The sequence below is a fragment of the Archocentrus centrarchus genome, chromosome 24 (genome assembly GCF_007364275.1).
Source record: "Archocentrus centrarchus isolate MPI-CPG fArcCen1 chromosome 24, fArcCen1, whole genome shotgun sequence".
Taxonomy (NCBI): domain Eukaryota; kingdom Metazoa; phylum Chordata; class Actinopteri; order Cichliformes; family Cichlidae; genus Archocentrus; species Archocentrus centrarchus.
This window is the reverse complement of record NC_044369.1, coordinates 30,502-50,285: the sequence shown is the minus strand read 5'-3', so window position 1 is coordinate 50,285 and position 19,784 is coordinate 30,502. Positions and strand designations below refer to the sequence as shown.

At 41.7% G+C, this 19,784-nt stretch overlaps 1 protein-coding gene across 1 annotated transcript in view; it reads left to right on the top strand.

The window, feature by feature from the left end:
- arid1b (AT-rich interactive domain 1B) overlaps positions 1 to 19,678 on the top strand; it is a 96,701-nt gene extending 77,023 nt beyond the window's left edge. The window contains 6 exon segments of the mRNA XM_030720837.1: positions 424 to 540; positions 9,967 to 10,048; positions 10,145 to 10,886; positions 10,964 to 11,094; positions 11,198 to 11,864; positions 17,537 to 19,678. Of these exon segments, the coding sequence (XP_030576697.1) occupies positions 424 to 540; positions 9,967 to 10,048; positions 10,145 to 10,886; positions 10,964 to 11,094; positions 11,198 to 11,864; positions 17,537 to 18,567 (2,770 nt within the window). The 3' untranslated portion in view covers positions 18,568 to 19,678.
- The last annotated feature ends 106 nt before the right edge of the window (positions 19,679 to 19,784 follow it).

Below are 19,784 nucleotides of genomic sequence, written 5' to 3'. Positions count from 1 at the left end.
TATTGGGCAGGACATCTGTAGTTTGTCTGCTGTTTACTACACAGTGCTTTATTAGGCAGTTTGATTTCTTTCATTATGTTTCTATTAAACAATTTTAAATCTTTTAGCTTTGTATCCTCTAACGGTTTGTCATCATGGAATTCTCATAATATAAATTAGCTATTACATGACTTTCAGAAGCTTTTTTGGGTTTCAGTTTCTTTGTCTTTTGCCATCCATCATTTCAGCCACCAAGAAACACAAAAGTCTTTTCCCTGTTTTTGTTGCTCAGTCAGGTTTTAATTTCTGGGGTAGAAAGAACCACAGAGTATAAACAAGGCTTACAAAGAAGTTGTCTTGGTACACAGGTGATAAATTAAAATAATGAAAACAGTTGCGGTGAAGTGCCTCTGGTGCAGGAGTTAATTTGTTTGTGTCCTGCAGGCCGGAACATGTTATGGGTCCTGAGGGAGGTATGGCGCCCCCCGGAGGCCAGAACAGCATGGGCCCATCTGCAAATGAAGCTGGCATGTTTCCCACCAACAGATATCCTCACCAGAGGTGAGAGCATGGACGTGTTCATCCCTCTGATGAATTCACTTTTTCCTCATAGACTGTCTTTAGTAATAACGCGCGCCTTCTTTCACGTGAAGGAGGGGCTAGCGAGTCAGGGTTCATACGGGTGCTGAAAATCCTTGAAAATACTTGAATTTTAATATTGTCCTTTCAAGCTTTGAAAAGTACTTGAATTTTTCAAGAGTACCTGGCTGCAGGCAAAAGGGCGCCGCCATACCTCAACTCTATTCCGGACCTCCACAGGAAGTTGTTGTTCTAAACCGGAAGTCATGTGACCTTTATGGCGGAAGTGGGTCTTCTTCGTGTGCTTATTCCCTGTGATGTAGCCGGTTGGTTTAAAACAATCCGTCTGCTTTATTTTATTTTTACAATTCGTTAATTTACATTTTCAGGTCGTTTAACCTTATGTTCGTTTCTCAATAAATTCTCAGTAATCAGTTGCTGAGTCACTTTGACCTAGGGCCAGTTTTATTTATCCACAAGTGTCAGAAATCAATAATTTCCAATAAATATTATTTGGGTCTGATTATTAATTTAATTACTGACCATTTCAATCAATATTTAGTGCAGTGGTGTTCTTTGCCGCTCAGTTCAGTGAGCATGTACATGACATAATTTTTTTTTTTTCCCCCTATGGAGTGATTTTTATAAATTAACTTGAGACACCTCTTTTGTTCAGGGTCAAATTGACCCTGTGACTTAAAATCCAGACAAATGAGCCATACAGATGATTGGATTTTTGAAAATACAATTTGTTTAAACACTTCTTTTTTTAGCCTGAAACGTACATTAATTTATTTATTACTTTTTGAGCTTGTTTGGAAGACATATATTGCTTGAATGGGCACTGACCTCTGAATGCTACTAGCCTTTCTTTCTTTGCTATTTCATTAGGGCCTGGGTTACAGGGTAGTGGCAGTTGCTCTTTCCACTTGTCCCACATTCTCCTAATACTGCCAGCTTGTCTCTCTTATTTCTTATAGCTCTTGACTCTATTAAAACTATTAAAATTCTCCACACATTGTGGCACAAAATAAAGCCCTGCCCGTCTTTCCATCCCATATTTTGACTGTTGATTCATCCTATCATAGACCCCAGCCAAGATAACAACCCTCAAATATGCATGTAAATGTATTTTATTCAGCTCTTTACACTTGTCCTCCAAAACACATCTTCCTTCCCTATTAGTCATTTCAAAAAGTATTTTCTGTATTGAGTTGGGCATGACCCACTGCCACTGTCTTCATTATGTTTTCTGCAGACAGTTTTATCTCACATACACTGTTGCTAAAGTATTCACTCACCCCTCAAAGGGGACGCTCTTAGGAGCTCAGTGAACTCCAACACTAAAACACCTTTGGGATGAATTAGAGCAGAGACTGTGAGCCAGGCCTTCTCTCCAACATCAGTGTCTGAACTCACAAATGTGCTTCTGGAAGAATGGTCAGAAATTTTTAATAAACTCTCCTAAACCTTGTAGAAAGCCTTCCCAGAAGAGTTGAAGCTGTTATAGCTGCAAAGGGTGGGTCAACATCATAACAACATCCTATTGAGAATGGGATGTTACTCAGGTTCACATGTGAGTGAAGGCATTTGAGCGAATACTTTTGGCAGTATAGTGTGTCTCACACTTGCAAAGTAACAAATAGTATTTCACACTTCAGACCCCTTTAACCTCCAATGTAAGAACAGCAAAAATTACTTGATCTAAAAAAACAAACTTCAAACTGTAAAATGGGTCAAACTGACCCCTAACATAACAGTATGGTTAACAACTTTGTGTAGTATGGAGATTTCACAAGCTATAAATCATCAGACTGTATTTTTTTCTAAAGTTAAATAAAGTCTTTTGAATGTTGCCTTTAAATCCCTTTAATATTTAAAATGATTTTAAAATTAAACTTAGCTATCACAATGTGAAAACAAAGTAATTGGGCAATCTTGTGAACAGCTGATGCCAAACACCATAGCACTTAGCCTCTGTCATGATATTATTGCCACTATTGCATTACTCTTTTGTGCACTTTGAGACGTTTCAGCCAAAAACAGAACAAGGATAACAATCACATGGTAATGTACACTAACCCACAGTATTCAATCTGCTTGACTCTGAACCACAGCTGTGACTTGTTATCCTGTTCTTGATGATTGATAAATAGTTTGACAAGTGTTGCTTCTTTCTAAATGTTTATTTATGATCACATAACACACAAACTGAAACAATTTAAAGAATGAACAAGTAACCACAACAAACAACAGTTAAAACCGACTCCTGCTGGCCATCACCACCTCCGCCTGTAGCCGGGTCAGACCTTGCATTGCCAAGAACTTGATGATGACCTGAAAAATAATCCAGTCATGCCTTGTGGCACTCACAACTTTACTTTCATAGTCTCTAAAGGGACATTTGTTTTGCAGCCAAGCAAGCACAAAAACAAAACTGTTACTCTTTACAGCCTCCAGTTTTTGACAGTCACAATTTTCCACACTACCTAAGAGAACAGCTCATATTGAGGTTTGATTTTTTGCTCCAAGCTGGCATTTTTTCCCCCAAAATGTTTAAACTGGTAAGCAATTCTTAAAGAAATGTAGGTATAAGTAAATGCAAGTATGTCAGTCAAATGTTTGAGTTTATCTGTATCCTCTTTGTGTGATACTTCATATACATATTTAACTAGTAAATGCCATAGTACCTCATGTTTTCGTTTGAATCTCTGCATCCACAGTTAACTCCTCTCTCAGATGCTCCTGCACAGTCTGCATGCAGCCAGCCTTTGCACACATGACACTGGACCCATTCCAGTGTTTCATCGGGGTCTAAGAGTCTGCAACATAAAAGACATTTTCTGTTTGAAATTAGACACACTGCCCCAAAGTTATCCTTGGACTGTGTTGTGGCTGCCTGTGTATATGAGGCATCTTATATCATCTCAAAAACACTGACAAGTCCAAATTTCAGTTTAGTTAACTTTTAAACCCACAGCAGTCCTGTGCTCTACTCGCTGTGAATCTGGGACATAACTGACATCCATGCTCAGAGGATGTGAGGTTACACTCTCCCTCCTGCCTCCTTTGCAAATAACAGATGGGTGCATCTGTTAAAAAAAAAAAAAGAACAGAAAAAGAAAAAGTTAATAATTCATGGAATATTACAATCAAACATGTTGAAAACTTTACTCACTGCTTTTTGGAACATGTATGAGATTTAGGGGAGAATTGTATTAGGGAATCATATATATTCGTCTCCCACTGCTGACATATTGTCATATTGGTCATTTTGTTCTGAAATAAGGTCCCAGCAAAAGGTCGACATTAAAACGATCCATGCATCCACCTTTCATGTATTGAAAACTAAAAATGCAACAGTATCTGCAGGGACCATGTTGGCAAATAAATATGATGAAGTGCAGCTAAATAAAAAGATGAGACAGGGCAGGGGGGGCGTAGCTCTCGATTTCTACACTGTTATATTTATAAAACATTTGTTTTGAGCAAATGCATTTCCCTTTACAGAATCATCTTTATGTTCAATGTCTTTTACGTTACAATACACTTGAATGCTAATATCAAAACCAAAATCCAGATTAAAATATATCTTAGTGTGTAAAATTATATTCACTCTGAGGCATGAAATACATAAAACAAAAATTTTGAAACCAATACGGATTTATATCCATTTTATTTTAAAACGGGTGACAACACGTGTTACAAAATCGGCACTAATCAGAACACCTGTCTTCTGTGCTTACGTCCCCAGCAAGGCTAATTGGCTAATTATGTAACAGACGTTACACAATAAACTACATGGTCAGATAACACAGAAGTACACCTTAGTGAACATAACGTGATAATTTGTCAATTACTTCTCCTTACCTTTTAAAAGTGCATTTTAAGAGTGGGCATTCTTTCAAGTGCGACCTGACTGAGGACAAGAGATTATTTCCAGCAGCAGGTTGTTTTCTTCTTGTGGTTTTAATAGCGGTTGGCAAAGAGCTAAGAGGTGCATTCCTTACTGGACTGGAATTTGGCTCAGGAAGTGACTCCGGCAATTTCCCACTGATAAACTCACGAAGAAGACCAACTTCCTGTGGCGTTCCGGAATAGAGTTGAGGTATGGCAGCGCCCACTTGCCTGCAGCCAGGTCCCTCTCGGATTTTTTAGTGCTTGAAATTGTAACCGCTTTAAAAAAAAAAAAAAAAAAAACTATCTGATTGAATAGTTTGCTTATGAAACAAAGAAATAAAATGAGTCATAAGTCTAAAATGAAAATTCCTCCGCCTGGCCTGCCCGTCTGCATGTGACCTGTCAGTCTGTTTGTGACCCTGCCCCTTCCACTCGAAGACAGAGAGTCATCGTTTTAATGAGTGTTTGCTGGAAAACTGCAAATTCCAACTATGGATAAGACGAATATGGGATTCTATTTAAGTCAAAAGTCATGCACAAGGAAAAAATATAATCTGTGCCAATAATGTCATTCCGTGAGCGCAGGTATTCATTCCTCGAGAGTAAATTGAACAACGCAGAAGTCAACAGCCGCGGATCAATGGACCACGCAACAGTGCAGACCACTGCACTGTTGCGTGGTCTGCAGCAATATGGCCTCCGGTCTGGCAGATCAATTCTAAGGCCTCATTGAATTCTCTAAAATAGGCCATCGATTTACAGAAAGACTCTACTGACGATATTAGGCAGGAATAAGCTGCGAGTGCGGCGCAGCAGGTGTGGAAAGCAGCCAAAGCCGTCGGAGATAAATTCAACAAGAAGTGGAAGCATTGTCAAAAAAAAAGCTGAATCAAAAAATGAAACCGTACACAGTAAACCACAGAAAACGGTGATGGATTTTATTCAGGAGGTACAGTGGTCCCTTGCTATATCGTGGTTCAAAAAGAATTTATTGTCATTATATATCAAGACATACAATGAAATTGCTTTCCAGAACACTCATCAAAGAAATACAAACAACAAAACAAACAAGGGAGACAGGTGTCTGAGGTCACGCAGCCGTTACACAGGCGCTACCTTTACCAGGCAGGAAAGAAAAGAAAACAATAGGATAGGTAGGTTCGCTTACTGGGGGCTTCACCCAGGGTTTCTGCGGGGTAGTAAAAGGTAGTAAATTAAATGAGTTCAAATTAAGGCTATTAAAAGGTAGTAAAAGGTAACAAACAGAATTTGACTTAGTAGTAAATTTTTCATCACCCTTTCAAAATATTTGGACTTTTCCATTGATGCAGACTTTTTGTTTTACGTTCGTTTAACTATAAAAGCTGTGTAGAAATATAACTACTCAGCAGGACCTGAGCTGACGTTGATAGACTCGATTGCTTCCGCTTTCCGATCTGCTGTGCACATGCGCGGAGTAATTTTGCGCCTCGTCATGGGAAAATGTAGTTTTCACAACTTTGGCTCGATGACCCGGCAAAGACTGGCTTAACCCTCCGGAGTGCACGGACGCGCTGGCGCGTCAAAATGACATCGCCGATTTTAGATGACATAGCATCGGGACGCTGCTGCCATGAATCGAAAGTGCAGACTTCAAACTATGTACCAGTTTTGAAATTACGTTGATAGGCCAAGTACAACCAGAGTTATGCCCAATAATTTATGCCATGCTTTTTCCTGTATATTGTCCTCACCTTCGATGTGGGTATTGTGCAGAAATAAATGGCAAAAACGTGAGTTTCACTAACAGGAAGTGCTTGCTAGTAAAAACAAAACAAAATAATTCCCGACAACCCCTTTCCTATTGGTGGAAAAATGCACCATATAAACCAATCAGAAAATTATGCGGTTAACACGATGCATTAGGGTGCATTTGGCTGCTGAGAGGAGCAGGTGAAAAAGTGGTAAAAGAGACATTACTGGCAGGTTTTGCCTGTGATGGGTCCCCCAGTCTTGTGGAAGACAGAAACTGTTTTCTGAGGTGGCATAAATAATTTATCTAGCATCTTATTGTGAGTCCTGATTGCTCTGCAAATAGTTGTACAGAAAAATGCCTGAGGCCTTTCCTTGCATTTTAAATATGTGAATAGTAGTGAACAGTTGTATATAACTTTATTATTTACTATATTTTTACAGAAGTTTTGAAAAGTTACAACTTATATTTGCATTTTAAATTGTAAAAAGTAATTCGTTAAGCATGTTTGTGATTTTATGTTTTTTTTATCTAATTTTAAGTCCAATGTGTTAATACAGTATGTCAAAATGAAATAACTGTACAGTCACACACATGAGGTGGTGCTGAAAAAAATGATACCAAACAAGGCAAGGTAAACAGTTTCTAAGGTCAACTATAAAGGAAAAAAAGCAAAAGTGCTCAACAATGGCCAAATATACCCCAGACCTCAGAGGGTTAAGCCGGTCATGGGGAATGATCGAGAGGCGTTTTGTAAAGTGTGCAGAAAAAAATTTGACCTGGAACGGCGTGACGGCGATTAAATCACACCGAGCATCCACCATTCACCAGCAGCGGATTCACTCACACGGGGAGCAGATCCCTATTTTGTTTTTTGGTACTACACAAAGCGCTGTGACTGCAACCTCAAGGTCAGCTACAAGCACAAGTATTGCCGTCACACCTCAGCAGCAGTGGCGGTGCCGGGGGGGCGATAGGGGGTGCTATAGCTCCCCCGGGAAAAGTCATAGCACCACCGTAGCACCCCCAAGAAAATAGCTTGTGTCGAGAACTGAAAGAACAAATGATCCTTATTAGCACCCTCAGTAAAACGCTTAGGCCCCCCTCAGCACCTGCAGAAAAATATTTCTGGAGCCGCCACTGCTCAGCAGCAAACCAGTATTCCAATATTCTGTTGGAAAATAAATCATTTGCTTGTGAATCTTTAAATTCATTGCATTTTGTTTATATTCTTAAAAAGAACAAATTTCCTGAGTCTTTTTGAAATGTGTTTGGAATATTAATGTGTTTGAGGTCTTACTCAAGACAAAGTCACAGTTACACCTTCAAGTAAGTGGAATAAAGTTTTGTCTTTGGTGGGAGATGCGCGATCATCTTACATGGCTTAGTGCTGTGAATCCACTGCTACCCCCAAAAAAGGCTGCTGCTCGATTTCGTGCTGGTAGTAAAAATATTTTAGAGGTAGTAAAAATAGGTAGTAAATTGAACTCTAGGATTCCTGTATAAACCCTGTTCATTGTATCACAGATATTACTAATTCTGTTTCGCTGAGTTTTCATTATATTGCGAGATTTTGCGGTGTATAGGTATTTCCCTAACACCCCATAACTATGTTCATCACTCGGACGAAGAGATAAGTCAACGCCTACACCTTTTGCAGAAGTTTCGGCTGAGGGCGAAGATACTGCACCACTTTTATCAGTAATGCAGAGCTACATTATTCATCATCCTCATCATTCATGTTGTAGTAAGAGCGTGAGAAAGGTTTATATGAGTGTGGGAAGGGTTTGTAAAGCCTTAAAATATATATAAATAATAAAAATAAATGTATAATAAATACAATGCCACTACTTTGTGGATTTTCACCTATCAAGGGGGTCTCTGGAACGTAACCCCCGTGATAGGTGAGGAACACTATACATTAATTCTACAGGTTCCTGACGTGTTTTCATCTATGCCGGCCCGTATATTAGTGCGTAATCTGGAGATTGGCACCTGGCACTGTTGCCAGCTTTTGTGTAAGAAAACTCACTGTCGGCTGTCTCAAAAGTTGCTAGAAGCCCCTAAAAGATGAATCAAGGCCTGGGGGGTGGAGTGTCCCCCATGTTGCTGAAGCGAGGCCAGGCGAAGGGACGCAGTATGAGCGCTGTATGTACACAAAACACGGCGACAGGGGAGTTTTCAGGTTTCTGGTGTTGTGCCAAAAAGTGATTTCTGATTTTTTTTTCTTTTTAATGTAATATCTTTGCTTATATCAGTAAATAGACTATGGTGCACAGGATTTATGAAGGGCTTATATATAAAATGAAGAAATTGCTTGTTTTGCAAATATATTCATGACTCTGCATTATTGTATCTACATTAAAATCAATGAAGTACTTTTTGGTACTCTTTATAGAACTGTAATATTATATTTTTGCAATTTCTGCGGCCCTCTCGGTAGATCTCTAGGGATAAAAGACATTTTTAATGCCAATGATAGTTTTTACCCTCATTAATAACGAATATGAAAGTCACTTTGCCAAGAAGTGATTGCAGCTTCTACCAGTGACAGGAGTGTCGTTTCTCGCTCAATATGACGTAATATCAATTATGAGAGATACATTTGACACAGTTTCACAGATTTTAGACCAGAAAATAATGTACAGCAATTTAAATACAACCATTTTTTGGGGGGGGGCCGGAAATCACTTTTTGGTAGACAATAACTTTTTTTTTTTTTTGTTTGCATTTTTGGCCACAGTGGGTTTTCGGTGACAGCCGGGACACGAACCCACGCCGCCTGCACCGCAACGCGGCGTGTGTATGTGGTCGCCGGCTTCACCACTAAGCCACCCAGGCGCCCGACGATCACTGGCGGCCAGTGTTGCCAAAATTGCAGCTTCTACCATGTGACAGGAATGCTCTTTATGACTCAAAATGAGTTGACATCATTCATGAGGGTTAATATTTAAGATATACTTGATAGATTATAGGTCAACAAGTCATTTACAACAATATAAATACCAGCAATAATTTTTTTGGCACATACTGGAAATCACTTTTTGGCACAAGACTGGGTATTCAGATGACCTATCGCTCCACTGCCACTGTGTACAGTGTAGTTCAATGTTTTAATAGCTAGGAAAGAGTATATTTGATACCAAGATTTTCAGAATATTTCAACCCCAGGATGTGTTTTTAATACTTCCTTATTACATTAAAATACCAAAAACAAACAAACAAACAAAAAAAGCCAGGTGAAATTAAATGTCATGAAAAAAGATCAACATTTTCTTGGTACACTTTTTTTTGGTGGGGGGGGTCTGAGAAAGAGTACTTTCTCAAACTGTGGAAAATGTTTAATTGTGAATGACCCCTTAATGTGCTGGAAAACCTTGAAAATGGACCTTGAAAGTGCTTAAAAACTGCTTGAATTTGATCCTGGAAACGGTGTACGAACCCTGGTGAGTGTTTGTGTGACACTGTCTGCACACAGGAGAAGTGATGTAATCAATAATCAAGTTAACAGCATGACATTAAGTTAAGAAAATTTTATTTCAAACATCTAGAGAAGTCAGATACAGCTTTTTGAGTCAGTATCAGACTATCGGCTCCAAATATCAGATTAGAGTATGAACCCAGCTCCGTGCTTGCCGAGTTTAAACCGTTTAATGTGATGAGAACATGTGAGCAGTCTGCAGCTCCAGTTTAGACTTTTTTGATTAAAGTGGTTCTTCTTTGTGTGTTCTGAATCCTCACACTGTGATTTACCATTTCCTCTGTTGGCTCTTCAGACACGGACCCGACAGTTATGGGCAGCAGTATCCTCACAGCATGGCCTACAGTTCCCATCAGCCCCCGTACCCTCAGCAACAGGTGAGTAACTCCTAAACAAGTCCTGATTCATGTCATAAATTGCATCCTTGAAGGGCCTCGGTGGGGTCTGGGTTCAGTTCTGGTCTTTGCCTGCAGGGCTACAAGCGTCCGATGGAGGGGATGTATCCGGCAGCAAAGCGTCATGAAGGTGAGGCATTCGCCCTGCAGCAGTACGGGTCTCAGCAGCCTGACATGTTCCCTGCCTATGGAGGAGGAGGTGGGGGCTACATGGGCCCCGAGCGCCGGCCCATCCAGGGCCAGTACTCATATCCGTACAACCGAGACCGCCAGGGCCCCCCTCAGCACAGCGTGATGGGTTCAGGATCACCGGCAGTATCCGGAGGTCCTGGGGAGGGGCCACAGGCCAGCATGTGGCACCCCAGGACAGATATGGGCTATACGTACAGTCGGCAGGGTCAGGGGCCCCCCTACCGAGGGGATGACCAGGAGGGCAGGGCTCCCCAGGATGGCCAGTGGCCCCCTGGCCACCCGAGTCAGCGTCAGCCTCCATACCCCCCCCACTCTTCAGCTGCTCCAGCCTCCATGCCTCCCCTGCCCTCCAGACAGCCTCCTTCCTCCTTCCAAGCTACACCCACCATCCCCAACCATGTGACTCGCTCTCATAGCCCCTCCTCCTTCCCCCGACCCATGGGGGGCTCATTGTCACCCAACAGTGCACCCTACCTGCCATCCATGAAGAAACCAGCAGTGCCACAGGGACCACCGCCCACTCAGGGCCTCCCTCTCATTAACAGAGAGGTCAGCTTTCCCCATGGCTCTGTGGAGGCCATGCTCCCTAAACTGAAACCACGACGACGGCTGACCGCCAAGGACACAGGTCAGACACACAATAGACACACACGCATACGCATGGTGATGATCAGCTGACACTCATTCTGTGATCTCATTGGTCAGGAACCCCAGAGGCGTGGCGGGTGATGATGTCACTGAAGTCTGGCCTGTTAGCGGAGAGCACGTGGGCACTGGACACCATAAACATCCTGCTGTATGATGACAGCACTGTTGGCTCCTTCAGTCTCCCACAGGTCAGACCCTCATCTTCCTCTGAGCTCACTGCTCCTCACCGTGTGTTCAATTTCTATAAATCTGATATTTCTTCTTTTCCTTCTCCTCCTTTTCTTGCTGCAGCTGCCAGGCTTCCTGGAGCTCATTGTGGAGTTTTACCGCCGCTGCCTCATCCAGATCTTTGGCATCCTGGAGGAATATGAAGTGGGAACTGAGGGGCAGAGAACCCTGCTGGGGCCCCTCCCTGAGGAGGAGGCAGAGTTAATGGAGGATCCACCAGCTGCTGCCTCTGAATCTGATGGCCAGATGGCATTGGAGCAGAAGCTCCAGAAGTGGTCAGCAGAGGAGGTGGAGGAGACGCTGCTACCACTGCTCACCCCTTCCGAGGAGCAGGTTAAAAAACCCGTCGTCAGAGAAAAAGCGGAGGGGAAGGAAGAGGAGCACCAGGAGTGGGCAGAGCACCACCCCCAGCAGACCAGCAAGTACAACAAGCTGCCAATCAGGGTGGAGGAGACTGGCAAAGGGTGGGAGGAGGTGGAGGAGTGCTGGGCCAAGCTGAGCCGACCCAACGGCTTCATCAGCGGTCTCTTGCACTGGAAGGCCGGAGGAGGAGACTCTACCACTCACATCCTGACACACTTTGAGCCCCGCAGAGGAGGCTCCACCCCCCTGCACCCACCCAAGTGGGAGGAGACGGTGGAGGGAGGAGGGGGTGAGATGGGTAAGGAGGAGCTGGGCGAAGGAGAAGAGAGAAAACAGCCAGATGGAGGAGATGCTGGAAACCAGGAAGGTAAAAACCTGAAGGGTGGAGGTCTGGGTATTTAGCACTGAGAGGACAGACCGCTACCAAGGCAGCGCCTTCTCTGTGTAGTATTCCAGTATTGGATTTTGTATATATTCATTTGTTTTACAAATTAATACAAAGAATAGATACAAAGAAAACTCAGCTCAGGGCAGCATGACAGATGTTTACTCTGATTACACAGACATTATGTAGGAGCAGGTCGTGGGTCATAGGTACTCATTTGTAAATAACTGGATATGAATAATTTGATCTTATTACATAATTTTATACTAAAGTATATTTCTAACTAACCAGGCAGCTTATTCTGTCTCCTGACACTTTCTTTAAAGATAAAACTTAGTTTGAGGTCCGCTTGAAAGAAAGGAAGATATGAGGTCAGAGGTCAAAAATGATTTAAGCGATTATTATCAGAAAAAGTGCTATAATACTTTAAAATAACAAGATACTTTTTACCACTTTAATCCTGAATTTGTGCATCTTTATCATCCAACTTTGTTTAATTTTACAGTTTTACATCTAATTTCAATAAAATATAATAGTTACAGAAGTCTAAATTGACATTAAATTAAAATTTTAACATCAATTAATTAAAAAAAATTCTTACATTTTTTTTGGAAATATTTATTTTAATTACAAAATGTCTTCATAGCTTGAAAACATTTTACTGTTTCTACTTAAAATATTGAGAGTTGTTTTGCAAAATATTTTAACTTTATTGACTTTTACATTCATCACATTTATATTTAAATTATTTAACAATAATATGTCTTAACATTTTTACAACTAAAATTAATTATCAAACAAAATCTAAATCTAACATTATTACATTTTATTCAATTGTTTTGTGCATAAAAATGTATTTTATTATAATTTTTTTAACTTCATTGCCTTAAAATGTAATGACAGGCAATTTGCATACAAGAAGAAGAATAAAGAAGAGAAAAAAAAAAGGTTGAGATTGAGATTGGGCTTAGAAAACACATACCTAAACAAATCCTTGGGATACATGTCCAGCAAAAATAAAAGGGAGTACATGGGGAGATCTATCCTTAGAGTGTCCTCAATCTTCTGTTTAATGTTCTCCCAAACGGTCTTAATTTTTGGGCAGTCCCAGAAGATGCGGGTATGATCACCGGCCATTCTATGGCACTGAGAATATACAGGTGCTGGTCATAAATTTAGAATATCATGAAAAAGTTGATTTATTTCAGTAATTCCATTCAAAAAGTAAAACTTGTATATTATATTCATTCATTACACACAGACTGATATATTTCAAATATTTGTTTCTTTTAATTTTGATAGAAAAATTAAAAGAAACAAACAGTATCTCAGAAAATTAGAATATTGTGAAAAGTTTCAATATTGAAGACACCTGGTGCCACACTCTAATCAACTAATTCGCTCAAAACACCTGCAAAGGCCTTTAAACGGTCTCTCAGTCTAGAGCTGTGTCCAAATTCAGGGGCCGCATCCTTCGAAGGACCCGTCCTACGCAGACCGGGTCCTTCGCAGCCCACAAAGACCGCAAAGGCCGGAAGTGAACAGCTGTGAAATTGGACGGTCTAGCCTTCATATCAGCATCACCTGCCCCCACCTCGGTGTAGCTCATGCTGCCTAGCAACCGTGACAGTGTTACGCACAGCTGTGAAAAAGCGGCTGGTTAGATGGAGAACGAACGTTTGCTCCTTTTTGTGGTTTAATTTTAAGTCTTTAATTCAAAATAAGCTGTTAAAACAAGCATAACACATTTCAACATCAAGGAATACAGCTGAGCTAATGATTAATTTCCAACTATATTGAGACATTAATGTTGAATAAATCTATCCAGTTATGATGCTTAACTTTAATTGTCAGGCAAACCGATTTGCTGAGGAACAAATGAAACACTGAAACATCCAAACATCAGCCGCTAGAGATCATCTGAGTGAATTATAAACTTCCACTCAGCGGCGAAAGCCAGCAGGGGTTTGAGAAGAATGTGCCGGCAGTCAGGCGTTCTCTCCGGCTAAAGCGAGCCTCGATAGCCCGGTCAGCAGACAGCTAGTGAGGTGAGCTGCTGGTAGAGCAGTGGCAATGGACAGCTCCGAAAACGGCGGAGCACTTTTTGCAGTTAAGCGATATATTGATAAAACAAGCTATTTGAGATTTAAACATTTACATTCTTGCCTGAAAACATCTTAAAAGTCTATTTTGTGTCACAGAAGCAGTCATTTTTCAAACTTTTTGGCCGTTATTCTCCGCCATTTTTGTGTTTGAGTTTTGATGTGCAATGAATCATGGGATATGGTAGGCCACAAAGGATACACTGGACCCATCCTTAAAATTCAAGAAAAGAAGGACGCATTTGTCGACCGCATTTAGAGGACTCTTCGATTTTGGACAGCCTTCATCGCCTCGCTGTGACATAATCGGCCTACAAATGTGGCCTTTGAATGATGCGGCCCCTGAATTTGGACACAGCCTTAGTTCTGTAGTCTACACAATCATGGGAAAGACTACTGACTTGACAGTTGTCCAAAAGACGACCTTTGACACCTTGCACAAGGAGGGCGAGACACAAAGGTCATTGCTAAAGAGCCTGGCTGTTCACAGAGCTCTGTGTCCAAGCACATTAATAGAGAGGCGAAGGGAAGGAAAAGATGTGGTAGAAAAAAGTGTACAACAATAGTGATAACTGCACCCTGGAGAGGATTGTGGAACAAAACCCATTCAAAAATGTGGGGGAGATTCACAAAGAGTGGACTGCAGCAGGAGTCAGTGCTTCAAGAACCACCACACACAGACGTATGCAGACATGGGTTTCAGCTGTAGCAGTCCTCGTGTCGAGCCGCTCTTGAACCAGAGACGGCGTCAGAAGCGTCTCGCCTGGACTAAAGACAAAAAGGACTGGACTGCTGCTGAGTGCTCCAAAGTTATGTTCTCTGATCAAAGTCAATGTTGCATTTCCTTTGGAAATCAAGGTCCCAGAGTCTGGAGGAAGAGAGGAGAGGCACAGAAACCATGCTGGCTGAGGTCCAGTGTAAAGTTTCTACAGTCAGTGATGGTTTGGGTGCCATGTCATCTGCTGCTATTGGTCCACTGTGTTTCTGAGGTCCAAGGTCAACGCGGCCATCTACCAGGAAGTTTTAGAGCACTTCATGCTTCCTGCTGCTGACCAACTTTATGGAGATGCAGATTTCATTTTCCAACAGGACTTGGCACCTGCACACAGTGCCAAAGCTACCAGTACCTGCTTTAAGGACCATGGTATCCCTTTTCTTAATTGGCCAGCAAACTCACCTGACCTTTAACCCCATAGAAAATCTATGGGCTATTGTGAAGAGGAAGATGTGATACACCAGACCCAACAATTCAGAAGAGCTGAAGGCTACTATCAGAGCAACCTGGGCTCTCATAACACCTGAGCAGTGCCACAGACTGATCGACTCCATGCCACGCTGCATTACTGCAGTAATCCAGGCAAAAGGAGCCCCAACTAAGTACTGAGTGCTGTACATGTTCATACTTTTCATGATCATACTTTTCATGTTCATACTTTCAGTTGGCCAACATTTCTAAAAATCCTTTTTTGTATTGGTCTTACATAATAATATAATTTTCTGAGATACTGAATTTGGGGTTTTCATTAGTTGTCAGTTATAATCATCAAAAACAAACATTTGAAATATATCAGTCTGTGTGTAATGAATGAATATAATATACAAGTTTCACTTTTTGAATGGAATTACAGTAATCCCTCGCTACTTCGCGGTTTGCTTTTCGCAGACTCGTTTCACGGGTTTTCAATCAATATAAGTGTAAAATATTTATTGCGGTATTTTCGCTGTTTCGCAGGTTTTTGCGGTACTCGTTCTTCACATGCGTAGTACGTGTTGTACAGTAATGTATATATTTGGTGTATGTGTGTGTGGGGAGGGTTTATAAAAACTTAAAATAGTGTATAACTACTAAAATAATGTATAAGTATTAAAATAAATATAGCATCCCTACTTCATGGATTTTCACTTATCGCAGGTGGTCCCGGAACGTAACACCCGCGATAAGTGAGGGATTACTGTACTGAAATAAGTCAACTTTTTCATGATATTCTAATTTTATGACCAGCACCTGTACATTTTCCCACAGCTCATCTATTAGTATTACATCCACTCTAATTCCCACTGTTGTTTAACATGTAGTGCAGGGGTGCCCAATACGTCGATCGCGATCTACTGGTCGATCGCAAGAGGAGTGCAGGTCGATCGCATGGAACTCCCAGTGAAGTTGGGGAAAAAATGTAGAACACACGGCACCCTATGTGCATTTAACCACGCTAGATGTGCTTTAACCACTTTAACAAGCTGCCGTGTCGCAACGCTAGCCTCCAGTTTGTTTTAAACAAAACTGAACAAATGAAAGGCTATAAAAATGAGTTCCGTAGCCGGTCCAAATAAGAAACCCAAAACTTATCACTTCCATATGGAATGGGAGGAGGATTTTTTTTTTTTCTCACGATGTCATATTTGAAGTGCATTTGCCTCATCTGTCAGAGCGCCATTGCTATTCCAAAGAAGGGAAACGTAGAGCGGCATTTTCGGACTGTCCACAAAAACTATGACATTGACTTTCCTCATTGGACTAAGGTAACAAAAATGAATGTACACAGTTGAATTGTGCAATGTGGGTTAATGCAGTTATGCAAGACAAACTAATATGTGTTATAGATGAAATTTAAATTCAATTAAAATATACTTTATCCTAAAAGCACAAAATATGCAATAATAATAATTGAAATAATATAAAATAAATATGGGTTTTGCATTTTTATTGTGGGTAGATCCTTTTGGCTAGGTCATCTTTCAAGTAGCTCGCAAGCTGAAAAAGTGTGGGCACCCCTGATGTAGTGTTTTATCTGACAGTTTCGTCAACAATTTATCATATATTACAGAGATTAATTTATTTGTTGTTACCTGCTTTTCAAACACCTGCACAAACAATACTTTGAAATCAGTAGGTTCCTTCTTGATATTTTCCCATGCCACATGTTTTCTTATATAGTTTCTAATCTGGAAGTATCTGTATAAATCACCTGGGAGTAGGAAGAATTGATCTTATAATTGAGAGAATGGTTTGAGTGTCTGCTCGTTAAACAAATGTTCCAATACAATCAGGCCACTGCCCACCCATCTCTTAAAGGCACTATCTGAAACAGATGGCAGGAATTCGATGTTACCCATGATAGGCATGGCACGTGATAATCCTATAGTACCTTTGAGTTGTATTTGAACAACAGTAGAGATTGTAGAATCCAGGGATTGTTGATTTTTACCTTTTTTTTTTTTTTTGAAAACTTTGACTCAATAATGGTAGTGTACTCAATGGCAGCCCAGGGAGTGAGTTCTGCTTAATAGAGACCCACTGGGTTTTCTTATTATTAGTAAGCCAATCCAATATTATATGCAATTTATTTTTTAAGAATTTATTTTTTAAATTATTTCTGACCCCCTCTTTAAGTATTTTGGGAATTCTGGTTAAAAAAAAAATTCTGAAAATATTTCATCCTATATTAAACATATATTTGGACAACTTGCAGATTTTATGTTTTATTGCTGTTCCACCAGCAGGTGTCTTTGTTTCTGCCCTTTAATCTCACTCTGTTCTATTTGTTCTGTCAGAGTTCAGAGGTCAGAGGTCACCGGCTCAAAGTCCCATCAGCCAGCTGGAGAATGAGCCTCGCTGCTGGGACGAGGCCCCGCTGTCCACCGCTGAGGTGTGGCAGGATGCGCTGGCCAAACGTTGCATCTGCATCTCCAACATTGTGCGCGGCCTCTCCTTCGTTCCCGGGAACGATGCCGTCTTGTCGCAGCACCCTGGCCTGGTGCTAATCCTGGGCCGGCTGGTGCTGCTGCACCACCACCACCCTCGCCGGAAACGAACTCCGCCCACTTATCAGCGGGAAGAGGAGCAGGGTCTGGCGTGCAGCCGGGATGAGTGGTGGTGGGATTGCCTGGCAGCGCTCAGGGAGAACACGCTTGTGACGCTGGCCAACATATCAGGCCAGCTGGACCTGTCACTGTACCCAGAAAGCATCTGCCTGCCCATCCTGGACGGGCTGCTGCACTGGATGGTGTGCCCGTCCGCTGAGGCGCAGGACCCGTTCTCCGCGGCAGGTGGCTTCTCGTCGCTCACACCGCAGAGGCTCGTGTTGGAATGCCTGTGCAAGTTGAGCATCAAGGACTGCAACGTGGACTTGCTGCTCGCCACACCGCCCTTCACTCGTCAGCAGAAACTCTTCTGCACACTGGTGCGCCTGGTGGGTGAAAGGAAGAGCCAGGTGTGCCGGGAGATGGCGGTGGCTGTGCTGTCCAACCTGGCGCAGGGCGACCCGACAGCGGCAAGGGCGGTCGCCCTGGAGAAGGGCAGCGTAGGGACTCTGATCGGCTTCCTGGAGGACTGTGTGACCATGGCCCAGTACCAGCAGAACCCGCATAGCCTGTTGCATGCCAACGCACAGCCGGAGCCACCCAGCATCAACATGATGTGCCGTGCCGCCAAGGCGCTGCTGGCCATGGCACAGGTGGAGGAGAATCGGACGGAGTTTGTTCTGTACGAGAGCCGGCTGCTCGACATCTCGCTGTCGACTGCACTCAATTCCTCTGTGGCGGCCATCATGTGTGAAGTACTGTTTAAAATCGGCCATTCGTGACACAAACACTGTCACGGGGCATGCTCAGTGGCATTGTAAGCAGCTCTGCCTGTGTGACAAACTGGCTTCTATTATATTTTTATTTAAGAACAGAAAAGAAATGTTTTTACGTACAAATGAATATATATAGAATCTATAAAGCTCCGACTCCATCCGCAAATGTTTGTTTCGGATTTTTAAATAATTTTAATACAAAATATTTAATACTTGTATTTTTAATTTTCTATTTGTTTTGTCAGTATGTTGTTTTGTTTGAACCAAAGTGTGACGGTGGCTCGGGTTCTGACTCTCTTCAATGTTTTTAAAACAGACGTGGTCCTTCCTTTCTGTTTGCAGGGGCTGTTTTTTGGGGGTGGGGTTAGTTAGATTTTGGGGACAGGATTATTTAAATAGTGTTGTAGATAGGTCTTTCTTTTCTCACGTGGTATGACAGAGGAAACACTGATGTTCAGTCATGTACTTTGTTCTGGTGCAATACGTTTGGGTGTTTTGTTTTTTTTAATGTGAATTATTTGACCATCTGCCGTTTGACCATCAGTATTTTTGCCAAACCACAGCAGTATCAGCCAATGGGTTTTTAAGAATTTTTTATGTCTCCTCCACCAATCAGATCCCTCCACTATCATCATCCTTCTGTAAATAGTCAACGTACATTGAGCTCCAGCAGATGGCATCCTGACTCTGTTGCTGAATTTATAATCACAACTCTGAACACTTGAGTTTCTGTATTTAAGGGGAAAAAAAAAATCAGCTTCAGGATGTTTTATGAGGTCTGATCTGGGAGGGTGTTTGATTTGAGAGACTGTATGTACAGAAGGTCATGGGGTTGGGTGGGGTGGGGCAGGGCAGGCAGGACTGTACTTATCATGTTGCTGACATCAAAAACAGTTATAAGAAATGTAAAGAGAGGAAAAAAAAGAAAATCTCTACATCCAGAACGTCTCCTGTTTGATTTGACAGACACTGTTTCTTCAGTATGAGATCTTTATATGTTCCACAATGTGTGAAAGAATAAATGTACATGAACTCTTGTTGAGCACTGTGAACACAGCTCTGGGCTGGTTTACTTTGGTCTTAATATGGATTTTAATTTGGTATTGACTTCCATATAGGAACTAAAAGAACCATACTACAGTAGTTTACCTGATAGATTTCAGTTTGATGAACAAGGAGCCACAAAATTTAGTCATGGAGTTGCACAGGGTTCTGTACTGGGA